This window comes from Pithys albifrons, chromosome 3 (genome assembly GCF_047495875.1).
Source record: "Pithys albifrons albifrons isolate INPA30051 chromosome 3, PitAlb_v1, whole genome shotgun sequence".
Classification (NCBI taxonomy): Eukaryota; Metazoa; Chordata; class Aves; order Passeriformes; family Thamnophilidae; genus Pithys; species Pithys albifrons.
Genome location: NC_092460.1, coordinates 27,468,780 through 27,487,809, shown reverse-complemented (window position 1 = coordinate 27,487,809; position 19,030 = coordinate 27,468,780). Strand labels below are relative to the sequence as shown.

The 19,030-nt window shown below is 44.7% G+C and overlaps 2 protein-coding genes across 4 annotated transcripts in view; one reads left to right on the top strand and one right to left on the bottom strand.

Moving 5' to 3' along the window:
• The window catches only part of LOC139670037 (uncharacterized), a 30,490-nt gene extending 28,510 nt beyond the window's left edge, over positions 1–1,980 (bottom strand). For 2 of the 3 annotated variants that reach the window (XM_071551136.1, XM_071551138.1), the window contains exons 1-2: positions 1,916–1,980; positions 59–162 (exon numbers count right to left, since the gene is read on the bottom strand). In XM_071551136.1, the coding sequence (XP_071407237.1) occupies positions 59–152 (94 nt within the window). In that variant the 5' untranslated portion in view covers positions 153–162; positions 1,916–1,980. Of the gene's footprint in view, positions 1–58; positions 165–1,915 lie in introns of those variants that run through there. The other variant, XM_071551137.1, reaches the window with a different exon arrangement.
• A 4,525-nt stretch (positions 1,981–6,505) lies between these two features.
• MKRN1 (makorin ring finger protein 1) overlaps positions 6,506–19,030 on the top strand; it is a 20,841-nt gene continuing 8,316 nt past the window's right edge. The window contains exons 1-3 of the mRNA XM_071551130.1: positions 6,506–6,716; positions 14,420–14,548; positions 18,189–18,415. Coding sequence (XP_071407231.1) covers positions 6,547–6,716; positions 14,420–14,548; positions 18,189–18,415 — 526 coding nt within the window. The 5' untranslated portion in view covers positions 6,506–6,546. The remainder of the gene's footprint in view (positions 6,717–14,419; positions 14,549–18,188; positions 18,416–19,030) is intronic.

The following is a 19,030-nucleotide window of genomic DNA, read 5'->3' as shown; positions in this document are numbered from 1 at the left end:
GCATTCAGATGAGGAAAATGCTTTCTACCCAGGAACTGTTTCAGAATGCACTACTCACCATGCAGAAATCTTCTCACCTGGGTGGTCCCACGTGCCATAGTGGACACGTGTTTTCCCAAGCTGTAGGTTATTGTCCTAATCATCTCGTGCATATGGATGGTCCTGAAATAACAGAAGTCAGGTAAAAATCAAAGATGTAATTTAGCAATGACGTGACCTTGCAAAGCTAAACATATCAAGTCTTGCCTTGACCTTGGAAATGTAAACAACCCTTGTCCAGGAAGTTGCCGGGAGTTTCCTGCTGTTTCAAGAATGAGCCAGGGTGTCAAAGCAAAATAGTAAGCTGAAGAAATGGAGTTATAAGGGGTCACGTGGGCCATTGTCAACACTGGGCTGAAATCGTGGTAGAGCAGAGAAAAGGATGAGAAGTAAAAAACTAGGGAGAATTTTGAAGTAGACAACCTTTTAAATTCCAAAGTGACTTTCTCATGACAGAGTGCAGGCTCAGCCACTGCCAGCTCCAACATAAAAGGTCACAGGGAGACAGAGTAGTGCTATAGAAACATGAATCTGTTTTTTGACGGTGTCTAGAAGAAAATAAGCAGCTCAGAAAGGAGCTGGGAACTGGCAAACCAGACTGGAACTGCAAAGAGGAAAGAGAAGCTTTCCCTGGAGCCGGGAAGGTTTTATGTAGGCTCACGTTACATCATCCTTTTTAGCGCAATGCCTTGGAAGCAGAGTGGCAATTCAGCCCCGGCAAGAAACTCCAGAACTCCTCTGGTCTCTTAGCAACTCCTTTTCACTTTAATTAAATGCATTCCCAAACAGAGAAAGAGGGGGAGAGAGCTGTAAATGTTAAGAGAGTGGTCTGGTCCGGGCCTCGGGGCAGTTTCACTCAGTGCTTGGCTGCTTCACATACTTTCCTTGGGCGTTTAACCAGATCCCTCCAGTCTCTCTGTTCCTCACCCCTTCACTAGGAGGAAAGGATTCCCTTCTTCAGTCCTTTGTTCCCACTGTTAATTTAGATGGCAAGTTAATTAAAATACAGTGGTTTGTTCATGTTACACTTAGCAGAATACGGTTCTGATCTCAGTACGGTGTGTGTGGCATTACAGCTATATAGAAAATTCTTATACCCAGGAAGACTTATTTGCCCTAATCTAAAGACTTCGGCTATACAGAACAGCCTGGGCTGTGTTACCCAAGTAAAGCAGCACTGCATCAACTCCACACAATACACACGTGCCTGAAACACTAAGATTTTCGAAATTCTTAGTAGAGAATAAAAAAGTAACTCAAGTTTATGGAATCATACAATGACCACAAAAAGTAACTAAATCTCTTACTTCGTGCTTAAAACTCCTGCCTGTGCAGTGCTAAGCTCAGTAGCCTGAGCAGTTCAGGGGTTCATGCCAATGTTCTGGTATTGCTGTCTGTGTGCTGACACAGCCCTCACTCTCCGGGGCAAAGTCAGCTTTGGAATAAATTCATTAAGGCAACAAGGTTATACCAAGGATTGGTTACGCTGCTCGAGTTGTGCTCTGAATTTTAACAACCCCGCAAACCCTGAAGCACAACGGGCAGGAGTGCCCAAGCTGTGCTGGGTGGTGGATAAAAACCAGCTGGTCACCACCTGAAACCCAATACAGCTGAGCTGATATCCACTGGAAACTCAGCCAACTCTCAGCTTGAGCTGGCTCAAAGATTTTTTGAAGCTTGGCAAGTTCTGCAGCAAGACCCGTACGGCCTTTTGCCGTGATACAAAACTGCAGATTCGTAGAGCAAGTTTCAGGCAGCTCTAGCACAGACCGGCTCTCCTCCCTTCTCCCAACTGCCCCTACTCGTGTCCCCTGTGTTCCCCTGTGATCGATCCGGTGTATCCGGCCTCACGGAGCAATGGCCTGGTATGTCTTACCTCTGCCTGTCTGTCCCGTGCAGGGAGGCTGGCAGGGCACTGGAGCAGCCCGGGCAGGCGGCAGAGCGAGGGGGGCGGGCGGCACATGGGGGTGGCAGGCAGGACTCCTGGCCAAGAGACTCTATTTATTATTAACCACAGGCACAGCTGAGCTCAACTGCTCCCTGCCTGGGGTGCAGGGGGCCATTTCGTGGCAGGGCAAGGAAAGAGTGATTATTTTTGTTCACACAGGTCCAGATTTCCCCCTTGCTCTTTAAAAGACTTCTCTCATTTTTCAGATTCCTTTTCTATTGATTTTTTTTTTAAATTAGTGAATTCCTTGCTCACTAAAACAATGCTTTTGCAGGCTGACCTCCTTTGTACCTATGCCTAAAAAGCAGAGGAATCACATCCATGCCTCTCCCACAGCTTTGCCAAATGCAGCTTTTAAAGCCCTTCCTTCTCAGGGTAAAATCTCTGCCCAGCTCTTGGCCTCCCCAGCAAGGAAAGTTGTAGGTCTAAAGACAGTGGTGGCCACGTTTTGTACAATGCAAACACCTGGCTACACCAAGAACAGAAGCTGGGCTCACAGTACATTGTCTTTACAGTCTCTTCCTGCAAAGACAATCCATCCTAGCAGTTCTAGGGCAGCTTTCAACAAGGACTTTGAAATTAATACATCTTTGTCCTCTCTTAAAAAAGTCATACTACTTTGATATCTAATGCACTGGTATTGTGCATGTTCCAATTTTATATTTCACAGAAAATACCAGGGTTGAGAGTTAAATGGCTATGAAGGAATTGATTTACAGCATAAAAGACAGATATGATTCTGTGCAGCTTCCATACATAACATAAAACTAGCTGAAGTAATTGCTAATGTATTGCTGAAGTAATCAGTGTCAAAGAACTGATTTGACTGCAATCCACTAATCAGGAAATTGTAAAACATAGGTTGTTAAAGCAGTATTTGCACTTACACTTGTCCCTTTCAAAGGAGATTTCCTGTAACTTTTGTTTAAGACAGCAGTAACAAATGGTGTCTTATTTTCTACATCCTTCCAATCTCTTCAACTAAACACATCCAAGGGAACTTCAAACAAAGCTTACTGAGTTACAGAGACAATCCGCCTTTGGATTCTGCTACCCAGTCTGGAAGGAATTTAAATGCAGGAATAATAGATTGCATCCTCAGATGCCATAAATGGATGCTGTAGATTTTGTGAATGGTGTCTTTTTCCTGGGTGGATGAGTAGCCAGAACTATTGTAACAAAAATGAGTAGGTAAAAGAACATTTTTGAAAAAAATACACAAATTATAATGTCAGCATTTTATTTTCCATTAAATCTATGTATACCCCCCACGACAAACTTAACTAACAGAAGATTACTAACCAGAAACACAACAGCTCAACACCACATTTAGACATGCTCAGTAACCCAGAGCAAAAGCAACAGGAAGAATAGAGCCGCTTCCCACTAACACGTATACACCTGGTGAGTTACAGCAAATTATGCACAGGAAAACAGAGTAAGAATTGGTTGCTCAGCCCTCTAATGTCCGATGGGGTAGGGGGAGACAGGATAGCTCGTAGGTTGCCCTCTCAGAGGTGGTGGAAGTTTTCTCCCCAGTTTGTGTTCACATCCAATCTTTAGTTACACCCTTTTTTCTTTAGGAAAGTTGAGTGATTATAGTCAATAATAGTTTTGGGGGTGATAGATGCCTGAGGTCTGGCTCCTTGGGTCTCCACATGGTGTCACAGGGTGTGGTGAAGAAGGGCCACGTCATTTCTGTAACACTCCATCAACACCCCATCAACATGACTTTAGCACTTTTGGAAAGCCACTGGGATGTCTTTGTCCTCTGACAATGGCTCTGGGAACATCCCTTCAGGGGCCTGAGGCGTTTCCCTCAACTCAGATCAGGGCTATCACCCCTCACCACTCGAGTTACCATCTCCTCTCCCCTGAAACCTTTTCCTTTTTAGGGGCATCACCACCGAAGGCCTCAGGGAAATGGAAAGCTCCACATTACTTCTGTCATGTCTCCCATGGGACAGTATTTTCCTTTCCCTATGGTGCACTATGGTGCTTGGAACTGTCTTGCCAGGGCAATAATCTAACCAATATGAAGGTCTGACAAAGTTTCTCTCTAGTCATTTAACCTCTTCAACTGTCAGTGACATCTTTCCCCTTTGATCAACAGATTTTCATGGTCATTCTTCTAGTGGATCCAAAATAACTTGCCAGATTATCTTCATGGCTTGAAAGTATTTGATTTTTTTCCCCCCTAGGATAAAGTGTTTTTCCTCCGGCTGTTTCTAACAAAATGCAAGACTGAACATACACACCTGGTGCAGTTTTTGAACTTCTGTTTCAGTGCTGAACGTTGTATGAGAAATGTTCTGTGATGGAATCAGGTGCAGAATATAAATTTCTTCTTTTTGATAATAACTTTTTAAAATGGTCTTCCCAATTCTCAGGGGGCAGTTTTCCACTGAACATCCAGGCTTTCTCATACTATGGCTTTGTGAAACTGAATTCAGAAACTATCTGGCATTGATCACTGTGCTAATAATCTCAGGAGGGAGTCTGCTGCTCTCAACTATCAATGCTGCATAGAGAACATGGATCAAGGTCTTTGTCTGGATGCTCCTTGTCTTGGGTAAAGGTTGGTCTTATATAACCCTCTTCATTCCAAGAACGGGGCATCTCTGTGCCCAGACCCGAATCCTGTGAAGTTCAGCTCCCAACAAGCCTTTTATTTATTTATTTAAAATGCATACCTGCACCTTCATTTGAAGTCTGTTAAAATTGGTATGTGTAGTTCACCTCCTTTTAATGCAGTTGTTTGCCCACATCTGGATTCTGCATATTCCAGAAAATGCCAGCAAGCGTTCCCATTGCCTCATCCCTCAGGTATTTCAAGGACACTCAAGTCATTGTTTAAAGGCACCCTGAAAACAGATTTACCTATTCTGTCCTGTCTAGTGCACTTCCTAAAGTGTGGCCATCTTAGGATGGTGTCCTACTGCCTATTTTTAGAGCAAAATCTTCATTTCAGTATTTTCTGGAGTGACTGATGGCTTGGATATGTGTGATTTTTTAATATACTTTCAAAGAGAGGCAAAAAATTCTTTATAGAGAAAAAATACTTTACAGAAAGAGTAATCAGGCATTGGAATGGGCTGCCCAGAGAGGTGGTGGATTCCCCATCCCTGGAGGTTTTTAAACTGAGATTGGACATGGCACTGAGTGCCATGATCTGGTAAATGGACTGGAGTTGGACCAAGGGTTGGACTTGATGAGCTCAGAGGTCTTTTCCAACCCAATCCATTCTATGATTCCATGAAAACATCAATGACACTGCATGGACAGACTTCTCCCTTCACCTCACCCCTGCACCTCGGTTTGTGACTGTCTTTTTGGGGGTTGTTTAGTGCTTGGCTCGAGACTCCTGGCAGTGAGAAGCCAAGGACATGATGCAGGTTGGGCAAACACAAGTTTCACAACTGGGATTTATTACAGAATCAGCGAGACCGGGCCCGCTCCAGACAGGGCACAGGGCACCGGGCTGTGTACAGATCTTGGATACCTCCATGAGGGAGATGTTGCGGCAGAAGGACATGCTGCCCATCGCCCCGGAGCGCAGCACTGGGTGGCTCCACGACAACGTTCAGGCTTTTGCGGCGCCCCCATCCTGTTCTGCTCCCCCCCGCCAGCCCTCCCAGCCCTGTAAAAATTAATAAAGGGATAACCAGCAAGATTAGTCAGAGAGAACAAAGAATGGAGATGTTCATTAGACCAAGACCAAAACCTCATTGTTTAACCGCACATTAACCATTAAAGAGGCAGTTAAATGCCTCCATGACATCCGATCCCGTCAGATCTCGCAAACTCAGCAGGGTCAGCCCCGGATTAGTACTTGGATGGGAGACCTCCTGGGAAATGCCGGGTGCTGTAGGTTCTAGTCCTGAGGACTTCACTGGCACCGTCCAAGCTCGCTCGGCCGTGGCAGATGAACCTCAGGACTTAAACGGTGGGGCCAGTTCTGCGCACACTGAGCCTCGCCTAAAATCCACTGCGCAGGCTGGAAGGGCACACCCACGTGGGGACAGCCCTTCCCAAATCGTCGTTCGCGAAGCCGAGCCACACACACAACCATTAAAGAGTAGTTTTAGCTTCCTGCTAGTCCTGAGTGTCTGTAACCAAGTATATAATAATTAAATATAAATATATAAAAAAATATATAACTAATATAATGAAATATATTCCCTAGACACTGCACTGCGAGACACTGATGAACTCGATTGCTTCTGTACTAAAGCAGTCCCCCGGCCCCCGCCGGAGCCTCGTCGCCGTTCCGTGTCGTACCCGCCGGGAAAACCCCCGTTTCCCGCGTCCGGCGGCCCCGCGTGGGTGCCGAGCGCGCCAAGGCCCTGGCTCGGCGGGGCCGCGCCGGGCGCGCTCCCGTTGGCGCCGCGGGGGCGCGCGCGGGCGGGGGCAGCACCGGCGCGTTCCCGCCCGCACGGGCCAATCGGAACCGCCGCTCGGCCCGAAGCGGGGGCGTGGCCATGGCGTGCACCGCCCCGCCCGGAAGGCGCCTCTCCCGGAAGTTCCGTCGCTGCCGCCGCCGTGAGGGATAAACAGAAATGGCGGAGGCGGTGGCGGCGCTGGAGACAACGGCGGGCGCGGCGGCCCCGGCCCTGGGCACCCCCGCGGTGGCCGCGGGAGCGACGGCCGCCGTCTTCGACTTCGCGGCTGTGCCGCCGCCCTCCGCGGGGCCGGCGGGAGGTGGCTGGACAAAGCAGGTCACCTGCAGGTACTCGCCGCATCCGTTGGGGGGGGTGGGGGGTGCCGGGCGCGGCCTCGGCCGCTTTTCCCTGCCCTTCCCTTATTCCCCCTTTTCCATCCGTTTTCCCGCGGGGCCTTTTCCCTTCAGCGCCGCCATCACCCCCCCCTCCCCCCACCCCCCACGGTCACGTACACGCGGGGCGCGCGCCCGACCCCGCCCCGCGCGCGCCCCCGCGGGACCCGCGAACGCGCCGAGGCTGCGGCGGGACCGGTCCCGGTCCCGCCGCAGCCTCGGCGCGTTCGCGGGTCCCGCCAGGTGTGGGCGGTGCAGCCCTTGCCTGGCCTCGGGAAGTCTGTTCGGGGCCCCCCCGCCCCGGGGCTGTGTGAGGCGGTGCCGGCGCTTTGCGAGGGGCTCATTGTGTGGGGATGGCCCCGCCAGGGCCGCCGGAAAGGAAAAGCGAAGGGAAGGAAGTGGTGCCGTGGCCGCGTCCCGCAAAGCGCGACAAAGCAGGAAATGCGAAGGGGTTCGAGTGTTGCCTCGGCGTTTCAGTCGGAATTTAGAATTGGAAATGAATTACTGATTGATGCAGGGAGGATTATTTATTAAAGATGAGAGCGGGAATAAGTCAGGGCGGGCTGGGGGAGGCGAGGAGTGGTGCTGTCTGTGTCACACTGAAGTGCTCCGTGTGCTGCGTCATTTCCTATCGGTGTTTGCCCTTAAACCCTGTTTCTGATAAATCTTCTCTATGGGGTTACGCAAGCCGTGCTGCGTGTTTTAAAGCTTGCCAGATGGATTATTTTTAAACCTCCGCTGCTGGTCTGTTGGCAGGCAGAAAGGAATTTAAAACAGTTTTGTGAAGGAAGACGTATATTAGTTTATATGGAAGTGAATGGTGATCCAAGATTAACATCGAGCAGCATGAGCTGATTTTTTTTTCAAACTTATTTAAATAAAAAATAAAAATAATTTAAATTACTTTTAACCGAGTAAGTTTCTGAGGAAGTGAATCCCAAGTCACTTGGAAGTAAAAAAGAACATCTCTTGGGCAGGAAGGAAGAGGCTCCAGGGCTTGATTGAGCTCCATATCTCTCCTTCATGGCGTTTTTTTTACGTTTGTGCCGATCGCAGGTTGCAGCAGCAGCGTGAAAAGCCGCTGCAGGGGGATTGGCTCGCTGTGTCTATTCTCTCTGCTCTTGGGGGTGTCCTGTTTAAAACGTCCCTGTTCGCGGTTGCTCGACACTTTTTTTTGGTCATGCCCTGCTAAATGATTCCCTTTGGGAAGCTCCGTCTGTGCGCGCTCTCGGAGCGCTCCCGCAGTCAGAGCGTTCTGTTCTGCCAGCGACTCCCCGGGTTAATGTTTGATGCCGGGGATGAGGAAGTGACCGAGGGCCGTGCTTAGCTCAGCTTTACGAGCGAGGCAAGGTCAGCGCTCCCTCTGTATAGATTGATTGCCTCGTCATTTCTGAAGATCGAAAGGCTGAATTAGGCAAATTGGATTCGTGAGGCCGCTGTAGACAGGTACAGATCCAGGATCGATTTATTGAAGACAATGACTGCTTTAGGACAGAAGCAATCAAGTGTCCCGCAGTGCAGTGTCTAGGGAATGTATTTCATTATAATAGTTATATATATTTATATATTTATATTTTATTATTATATCATAGAATCGATTGGGTTGGAAAAGACCTCCAAGATCATCGAGTCCAACCCTTGGTCCAACTCCAGTCCATTTACCAGATCATGGCACTCAGTGCCACGTCCAATCTCAGTTTAAAAACCTCCAAGGATGGGGAATCCACCCCCTCTCTGGGCAGCCCATTCCAATGCCTGATTACTCTCTCTGTAAAGAATTTTTTTCTGATATCCAACTTCGCTTTCCCCTGGGAGAGCTTGAGCCCATCGTGCCCCCTTGTCCTATTGCTGAGTGCCTGGGAGAAGAGACCAGCCCCCACCTGGCTAGAACTTCCCTTCAGCTAGTTATAGACAGTGATGAGGTCACCTCTGAGCCTCCTCTTCTCCAGGCTAAGCAACCCCAGCTCCCTCAGCCTCTCCCCATAGGCCTTGTGCTCCAGTCCCTTCACCAGCCTATATGTAGTTACAGACACTCAGGACTATCAGGAAGCTAAAACTGCTCTTATAATGGTTGATGTGCTTTAATGTGCAGTTAAACAGTGAGATTTTGGCCTTGGATCTAATGAACATCTCCATTCTTTGTTCTCTCTGACTAATCTTGCTAGTTATCCCGTTATTAATTTTTACAGGTTGTAGGCAGAATAGCTTTCCTCAGAATTTAAAGTGATACGAACAGTTTTGACTTGCCCTTCTGGGAATGTATGGTAAGAATTTTGGGTTTCTAAGCTTGGTTTTAATAGGATGAATTCGTAGGCAAGAAGATATGTTTCTTCTTATTAAATCTTGTTTTATGTTAAATAAATGAGTTCAAGGATTTAACAGTGATATGAAGGGTTTGAATTTCAAAATGCAGGGGTTTAGTATAGAAGATAAAGCAGGTTTTGTTTGAGTAGTGCTGCACAATTCTGTTTGTTCCCAGGCTTTTTTACTTGAATCACCATGTGAGTGACAGCAAATGCTGCCCGAGAAACTTTTGGGAGATAGTAGTGCCTTCAGTGTACTGAGTTAGCACTGCATGGCTGGTAAAGAAGTTCAGCTCCTGTATTGGAACTGGAAGGTTTAAAATTGGCATCATTAAGTGCTTGCTGCTCCTTTGAGTACCCGAGTTCTGATCATGCTGGTGTGATATCCTTGAGGTGGATGGTGAATATCTCAGAGTGAGAGACACACTGACTAATCTGGGGGCTTCAGTTTCTCCTAGACACAGTTTTTTTGCTGGTGTTACCCTTCTGCTTTTCTCTCAGCCAAAATTTAGAAGTCTCATGGTGAAATACAGGAAATAATCACATTCCCTAGGAGATAGTGAAAAATAGTTTCCTTATATTTCTTCTGTGGTTTAGCCATTTTCAAGGCTCTTGTGTTTTGTAATAATTTATAGTATTCTAATCTGGAATAAATGGCAGAACTATTCAGAACTAGTTTACTATTCTATTTTTTTAATTTATATTTTTGAAGTAAGAAAAATAATGGTGGTCCTTACCAAGTTTCTCAATTCCAGTTGAGATGGATACGTGGTTTTATTGAGCAGGGCCTGTTTTTCTGAAGGCTTGACACTGTTTGCTCCAGCTACTTGTGTTTTCCAGATGTCTTGTGACGCCAAAAGTCATCAAGTTGATGTAAATAGATTACATTTCACTTGTTTGTTTAGTAACTGAATGTAAATAAAACCCTTAGCAACTAATTGGTGTATTTTGGGAGCTGTCTCCATATTTGTACTTTTGCTGTTCTTTCTGAAAACCTCTGTCAGGTGTTTATCTGTCTCTTAATATATGAGGAATGTGCTTTAGTCAAGCAATGCCTTAATTCAGTGCAGCACCAGGGCTAAGACGTGGGGCACAAACCTGCCTGTTGCTCCTTTCCTTGCTGCTGTTCTGGATCCTCTGGGAACATCTTGCTTAAGGAGGTTATGGAGAAGAAGGGACAAGGAGGTAAATGCTATTTTTTTCCTTTTTCTTAAGGTTACTAACTCAAATAGAATTTCTTCAGCCACTGACTCGCCTGAATAGCCATGAGCTGTACTAGAACAACATGCCTCGACTCTTCCCTTCTCCCTCCCTTCTTCCCTGAAGAAGAAGCCGATGGCTGTAGTTGGCTGTTACCCCGAGGTTCCCTGGCTGTCAGGCGTGGCCACGAGCTTGGCTTTTGAGAGTGGTTTGCTGTTGGGTGTGACATTCCAGTTTAGAAAAACCAGTAGTTTGATAAGACAGCACTACCTGGAAGCAGAAACATGAACTAAAGAACAAGCCACATCTGAGTAAGGAAACTCCTTGCAAGGTTCAGAAGCTATGAAAGAAGCTTTGTATAATGATCTGTGCTTCTTTGATAAAGGCATTCATAACTAGGCATGTGCTGAAACTTCCAGTGAAAAAATGCCAGTTCAGGCAATTATTAATTCTGGGTGGTGGTTCTGTTTGTTGGTGTCACTCATGTTTTGTACAGTCACACAATGAACTGAACTGGGGAACTGATCTGTGTTTTGACCATGGTGAGTTCCCTGATCAGGTTCCTCCTGCAGCTTAACCAAATGATGCTTTTATATTCAAATAGGAAAGGCAGAGAGCTCGGCTGCCAGAATAATTGCTTTTTGGATCATGGCATCACAGAGACTCAGAGAAAGTCTAGTTATAAACTCGTCTTTATCTTAATTTTACTTTTTCAGATGAGATTCTGTGTGTTCTCTGATACTTGACCAAGTGTGTGTTTCAGATATCCTTTTACATGTCACTGAGGCAGATAACTCATCTATCTCTGTTTCAAGGGTGCTTTTTTTCCTATAGCCAGAGTAAAGAGTCTGGTATTGCTGTTGAGTAGAGTTACAATGAATATTCCCCAAGTGTAAATATGCTCTCCAAAATAAGTTTTGTTACCTTTCCTCCAAAATAACATACTCTGTTCAGTTTTAGACATGACCAAAGCATGTTTTAGCCTAATGCTGCTCTTTGATATGTAAAGTGTTAAATTTTTTGTGACCTTAAAGTAGAAATCTTACCCCTCCACGAGGGGTAGGATTGTGGAGGAGGTTGGTGTAATCCTTAGAGAAATACATTTTTCTCTCCTCCCACTCCAGCCTTCTTGTTCAGATGATGCTGAATTTGCTGTTTAGGATTGACGATCTTAAGAGGGGATGTGTGAATTAAATTGATCTTGGGAGCGTTTTAGGTTTGGGTTTTTTCACTTTACAGCCTATCGTTTAGATCTAATGAATTGTGACAACTTTCAGAATTGCACAGAATCTGTATTTGTAGAGGATTTTCTAACCTAAACTGGGAAAGAAGGAAAGGGACCTGGAGCTCTGTTTCTTCTGTCTAATAAGTGGTGGCAGCGTCTAATTTTGAGTCCTATGTACCCAGGATAAGCCATGTTGGCCAAGTAGTTTCTATCAGACACCCTCACTTTAGGCTGGTGCCTTTCTCTCAGTCACTTATTTCAGGTGTGGTGCTGTCCCAGCGCTTTGTTGGCCTAAGGAGCAGCCTGTCTGGGCAGTGATCTGATCTAGATTAAAAATAACCGTGGGGAGCAAAAGGAATGTCGTGTTCCATCTGCGGCCATTTCCTGGTCTGAGTCAGTGGGTGGCTGCGAAGTTGCTGCCCCAACACATCGGGGAAGCGACGTGTGTGGAAACAGGCAAAGGGCGGAGATAACAGTTGTTAAAGAACAAACGCTAAACCTGAGTTATTTTTCTTACCCTGTTGGTGTGACTCCCATTTCTTAAAAGCAAAGAAGCCAGACATTCCAGTTGTGCAGTTGTGTTCTGGTTCCGTGAGTTCATGGATAGTTGGTGGGGGGTTTGTGTGTGTGTGGGTTGTTTATTGTTTTGTTTTTTTCTCCTTTGAGGAGGTGGGTTTCTTTGTGGGCAGGTTACAGTATTGTGTTGGTGGGTGGGTAGTGCGGCTTTTGGTGTGTTTTTTGTTTGCAGTGGAGAGTGCTGGTTAGATAGCAGAGGTGGGTGTTGTTCTGTTTGTGCAACACCCTATTCCTGGTCTGTGCTGGCACAGCAGTTTGTGCTGCCACCTGACCCTGCGGAGCCTCATCCTGGTTTTGGAGTGCTTATTTTTTGTGTAGAACCATATTTCTTACCTAGTTAATATGTGGCTACAATGTACAGACAAGGGATTCTGGCTGGGAATTGCTGCAGCCTGATGGCAAGTGTCAGCTGGTGGTATGTAAAACCAGTTCAGATTTGGTTGTTATTCTTAGTACACTGAATACACACTAGAATTGTGCATGGAGGGTAATCTGCTGTCCTAACATTTCCCTAATACTGCAGTGCAAATGTCATTTGGTAAATTGTTCACTTGGATTTATCTGGCTTCCTAAAATCATACTGGACTAAGTAGCTATGGAGAAGTGCATGCGAGTCAACCACTTGCCACCTTTTTTTCCTGTTTTAGGAATATTGAGTGTACTGTTTAGTGAAGAGCTGCCTGACTCTTGGTGTGGACTGCTGAAAGGCGATCCCTCTGCCTCTCGTGCAACTGCCTGGCTGTGCTGGAAGCTGGTTCTACTGGCTACGAGAGGGGGTGGAAGTGTGCAACAGGAGGGGGGCAGGATTGCCCTATTCCATGGCAACATGGGCTTAGAAAGGCAGAATCTGCTGCCCAATCTTTCCTCAAGTGGCGTTTTGTATGAAACCTAAAACCCCACAAATTTTCTTGTGTATGAGGTCTTCGCATTTCCAATGAGTTCAGAGTTTGCAACTTAGTTGGTATATGGGGACCAACGCTTCTTCTTTCTAAACTGAATCATAGAATGGATTGGGTTGGAAAAGACCTCCGAGATCATCAAGTCCAACCCTTAGTCCAACTCCAGTCCCTTTACCAGATCATGGCACTCAGTGCCACGTCCAATCTCAGTTTAAAAATCTCCAGGGATGGGGAATCCACCCCCTCTCTGGGCAGGCCATTCCAATGCCTGAGCACTCTCTCTGGAAAGAATATTTTTTCTGATCTCCAACTTAAATTTCCCCTGGGAGAGCTTGAGCCCATCGTGCCCCCTTGTCCTATTGCTGAGTGCCTGGGAAAAGAGACCAACCCCCATCTGGCCAGAACTTCCCTTCAGGTAGTTCCAGACAGTGCTGAGGTCACCTCTGAGCCTCCTCTTCTCCAGGCTAAACAACCCCAGCTCCCTCAGCCTCTCCCCATAGGGCTTGTGCTCCAGTCCCTTCACCAGCCTTGTTGCTCTTCTCTGGAAGTCAGTAAACACATTTACCTCTTACATAGGTTTTGACTTATTTTTTTTCCTTTTTTCTTGTCTAATACTTTTACATGGATTGGCAAAGATGTACTTGTATCTTCTGTTTTAGTTTTGATGTGCACATATCATATCTGAATAGTTACAGTGTTTTAATTTCAAGAAACTTGTGTGTTCTAGGTTAAAATACATTAAAAAACATTGAAAACGATTGTTCAGTTTTCTTGAATAGCTGAAGATTCTCAATTAGGCTTGTGCTACTTGACATGCTGAAATGTAGCAAAGTGTCCTCAGAAGCTTTGGAAGTGTCCAGGTCTTTCAAGCAGGGCAGCACAGAGTTGAGATGGGTGCTTGGACTGATTATTTGGCTCCTATCACAGGAACTCATGTATGTTTTGTCAGGTGTAATTATCCATCACAAATGTGATTTGCGTTCTTGGAGAGGAATTCACTTCTGATTGAATTATTTATGAGTTCTGAATAGATTTGAACGCTCAGGCAATTTGTTTGGGGTGTCTGTGGTTTTGATTCCTGTGTTCGATGGTGGGCTTCTCCAAGGTTTTGCCTGTGTCAGAGCACGGGAGCTGCAGGTAAAACTTTGTCCCCATCTGCTTTGTCCACGACTCTTTCCTCACAGTGTTGTAGCCCAGGATAACTCTTTGCTTGACGGGTTTTTTTCAGGCTTCTGTAAGGACAAGTCCCTAAACATGCCGTGCAGTTCACTGGAATAGCTGAGGCTTCATCTTTTCTCTCATGTTCTTATGTTTATATTGGAGCAGGGTCCCATGAGCCTTTAGTGTTGTTCCTAATTCGGCATACCTTGTTTTATACAATAACAAAATCATCCAAATGCTTTGTTTTCACCTTCAGTGCTTCTCCATAATTCACAATTGTCTTTTGTCTTGCAGATACTTCATGCATGGAGTTTGCAAGGAAGGCGAAAACTGCCGCTACTCCCACGACCTGTGCTCGGGCCAGCCCGCCCTGGTGTGCAGGTACTACCAGCGGGGGTGCTGCGCCTACGGAGACCACTGCAGGTGAGGGAACGCCCTGACCTTCCTGCGAGGAGTCAGTGCACTCTGAATCCCTGAGCAGGGAGCTCTCAGGAAGGCGGTGAATTGTGGTGTGTTCCTTTCTCATTGCAGCTTCAGAAGTTTATAAAAACAGCTTTTCACAAACTCTTTTCTCTCTTGCAAAATAGCAGCGTTTGCTTTGCTGTGCAAATAGATGAGTGAAGGCAAGACTTGGTTTTTCTAAAAATGATAGTTATCAAGATGAGGCATTTTCTTACTGGTTTATTAATAACATGAGTAGACTAATTGAAATCTGAGACTACATTCAGGCTAGTTGAGTAGATGAAACTGAGTTACATTTGTCGAGTAACCACAAAAGCCCGAACAAGTAAGAGTCTGTTTTTTTTCTGGTGTTGTGTCTCTCTTGAGGAATTGGTACTCTGACACTTGAACTGCCATTTTGGCAAAGTAATTGGAGTGTGTCATTTAAGTTCTAAAATGTTGCCTGTACAAAATAGTTGTACTTTATGAAAACATAGTTTCAATTAACCTATACCCCTGAAATTGCTGAAAAGAAAAAAAACTGAAGAAAGGAAACTAATACTCTCCTAGTGGAGTAAAACTTTACAAAGGTTTGGGAGGTCTTTGTGTCATGATACATTAATTTTATTAAAACTCATCAGAAGTTTTAATGTTCTGTCTTATTGCAGTTCTAATCAGTGATTAAATATTTGCATCATGATTTAATATGGTTCATAGTTAGCTTTACTTTCATGTATGTATAAGAAAGAGAACAAAAAAAAAGCCTTTCTGTAGCTTTCTGTCTGCCAGTGTTGCTTTCTTGATCATGTGGCTCAGTGCTCTCCAAATTTTGGATCATGCACCCCATCACTGAAAAACTTCTGAGCTCCCACCAACACATATTTATTTATAGCTTTTATGTATCTACTACTGTGCTAACATTGTGTACCTTATAAACATACACAAACCCCAGAATTTAAAAAGGATGTATTAAAGGTGAAATTAACAATATTTAATAAAAATTTCATGAACAGTCTAAAACTATTGTTGCTGTCACTAAAAGCCTTGCTAATAATAATATTTTTTACTGACAGTAGTCAATTCAATGGGACTCATTGTTTTTTAAAAGACTTAAAAAACTAAACAGTGTAACATTTTGTGATTTGAAGGTCCCATTCTAAGTTCAGTTAATTTCAGTCCTCAGTTTTAATGGCTGTCATAGCTGTAAAAGGTCTTTCACAGAGATATGCAGATCCCAAAGGAAGGGTATTGTTGGTTGCACTTACTGATGTGTGATAAATTTAGCTGTAAATCTCCATTTTCCCTGATGTCAATCGGCTCTTCTTGCAGATTAACTGGAAGGTGTTACATTTTTTGTATTTTTTAGCAGTTGGGTCCAAAATGCACAGGCACTCTTGAGTTTGGAAGATTCTTAAACATGTTAGAGAAATCTTTTTTCAAGCTTTAAATGTACAAGAAATAAAAGTTTCTTTGGAGCTGACACACTTCCATAAGTTTTTGAGCAATAAAATTGTGTAATGGTCGAAATAGTTCATTTTCAAAAAGCTGTCTGCATACCACAAGTTTCTTTCAAGAAGCAGTTACCTGTTTTTAGGATGTCTGTGCCTTGAAGGGACAGTTTGAGTGTATTTTCTGATGGTTTTTGGTGTTTTGATTTCGGTGTGTAGTTCCATTCGTTTTTACCACAGTAGGCAGACCAAGTGGTCCACTGTTAAGTGGCTTTTTGTCTTTCATTGTTATGTAACAAGCCACAAAAGAAGCTTTTAAACACGTCTGTGAAGTTCTGTAGAGCACTGGATTATTGAGCATGGGGACTTGAAACATCTTGGGAAAACACTGTAGAGGTTTGTCTTAATGTTCTGGATGTTTATATTTTCAGTATCTGGCTAATTGGGATGGCTCCATGCTATCATTGGCTGATACCTCAAGGGTACACAATGTGGTGAGGGCAGGGTTCTTCATTAGTAGTAGTGGATGGAAGTCCTTGCTTCAAGTTTCCTTCTTGGTAGTCTTGATTTCTTCCATGCTCCCCCTTCGCCCAAGTTCTTGTCAGAGCTGAGTAAGTTGGCATTGTTTTTACTTTGTCATGTGGCTGATGAAGAGCTCGCAGTAGTGGGAGTAGAAGTGTTAGCTCTGACATTTTCTTGTTTGCTTTTGCTCCCATTATCAGTATTGTCGTCAGTCCGCAGTTGTGGGAATCTTTTCAAGGCATTTGTTGGCTTTGTTGTCGGGGTTAGTTTAGGTAAAACAAGATAATATAGTCTGTCAGTCCCATATGTTGCAACGTGCTGAAAGTGAGTGAAGGAAGGGCAGTGCCACTGTCACCCCACTGGCTGCTGGAGCACCTGCTCCTTCATGCCACCTCTCACATACCACACGTGGAACCCTCTGACAAGGACCAAGTGAGGACACTGCTGTCACTTGTATGTTAAATATTAATACTACTTTTATTTTTTAATGGAAAAAAGTGACAGAAGTTCTGATATTCCCTTCCTGTACCCCAGTGGTTTGTCTTGCACACCTCATAGCACACACTTTAGAGGCCACTGATGCAGAGTCTGAAGGCTTGACTTTTAAATTGGTGCTTCATAGGGTTAGGATTTCAAAGCTAACATTTGGTTGGGAGCATCTCTTTAATGTGCAGGAACTGTGACACTTGGGTGTTTTCAGTCTGACAAAAGGTAAATTAATCACAGTTGCCTAAAACTTTTGTATGATCTTAAAAAAATTCCCTCCTGTTGTCCTTGAAATTAGTCTGCAAATATCCAAGACTTCAAAGATACTCTGGTAATTTATTTTCCCCGTGTAGTCTTCTAGTTGCTAAAGACAGATTTTTGAGGGAAGTGGAGCTTTCCTGTTCGTGGGTGGTAGGGATCAAAGTGTTCTAAGCATCATTTTCCACAGTGAGTTGAAAGAGGCATTAGAAATAAGTGCTAGAATTAGGTGTAAAATCTGAGTGAAGCTAAATGCTCAGACACAGGAAAAGAATAGTTCATGTTGGTGGCATTCTCTGAAGCTGTGCCAGCTGAGGGCAGGTTGCCCAAGGCATTGTCCAGTCAAGGAGTGAGTATCTGCAAGGATGAGGGTTGTGCACCCATTCTAGTGTTTGACTACTCTCACAGCAAAGTGTTTTCCTAAGACCTGTGACTGTAAATAACCAGTTTGGACTGATGTCTGTTGACTGTTACCCTGTTGCTGCATCTCTCAGGAGACTCTGGTACATCTTTCCTGTCAGGTAGTTGATGACAGCAGTGTCTGCCCTGAGTCGTTTCTTGACAAAGCTGAATGAACTGATTTTTAATACTGCATATGCATAGTAGGTATCTGACCAGTTTTGGACATAAGTTCATTCTCTGTAAGTGAACTAAAAATTGTATATGCTGCTCCATTTTCTCTGAAATCCTGGAGTACCTTCTGTTTCCTTAAGCAGCACTGACAGATTGCAGAAGTGGAAACATGTCTCTGTAAAGGGTCATCAGTGACTTTCTCTTTCAGGGTACTCCTAGGTCCTCCTTCCAGACAGCATGTTCACATCTTCATCAGTTTATTTCCCATACATTGGGCTGCTTTATGGAGGTATTTTTTTTGTGAAAAGTTGACATGATGTGTTTTGACCTTGTAGGTATGAACACACCAAGCCGCTAATACAGGAAGAAGTGACTGATGTGAATCCAGATGCAGAAATCTATCCCTCAGTGTCCTCAGACTTCGCACCACTCCCTGAAACAGTCGAGGAATTTATTGCAGAGATAGAAGATGAAAACACGGATCTGGCAGCTGCAGGAGTAGGTGCTGAAGACTGGGTGAATGCCGTGGAGTTTGTCCCTGGACAGCCGTACTGTGGACGTGGTAAGCTGATCCTATGGGGTAGCAGTGAACTTCTGTCATGGGTCAACAGTTCTATAAATAAATGCACATCTAGTGCCTTTAATGCTTTTGGATACAGCTATTCATATTTATTAATCCCTTCAAATAAGAACTTGAATTTTCCTATGTGAAGAAGTTGGTCTGTGACTGTTCCACATCAGTTTTTACTGTTGTTCTGAAACCAGGTATACTTAGTCTCTACATGACTGTCTTTGCTGTGCTGTAGCTCTGAATTACTTGAAGGGTCTGTTTCTTTGAAGTTTAGTTTGCATGTGTGATTGGAGAAGAAAATACTGGTGATGCAATTAATGTCACTGCTCTGGAGAGATAATTGCTGCCTTTGTGTTTTGGGCTGCTTGGCTTGTTTTGGGGTGTTTTTGCAACCTTGTAACGATTTTTCAGTGGAGGTGCAGATTCCTGTGGAATGAATTGAAGCCTAATGCTTGCTTTAATGAATCTCCCATAGCAGTTCAGGCCAGAGGCCAAAAATTACTTATTCTAGTTACCTTTCTGAGACTGAACTTGCTAATACTGTGACAGCTCGTGACAAGAGTGAGACTGAAGAAGCTCAACCTGTGGGACCAGACTGAGTAGATA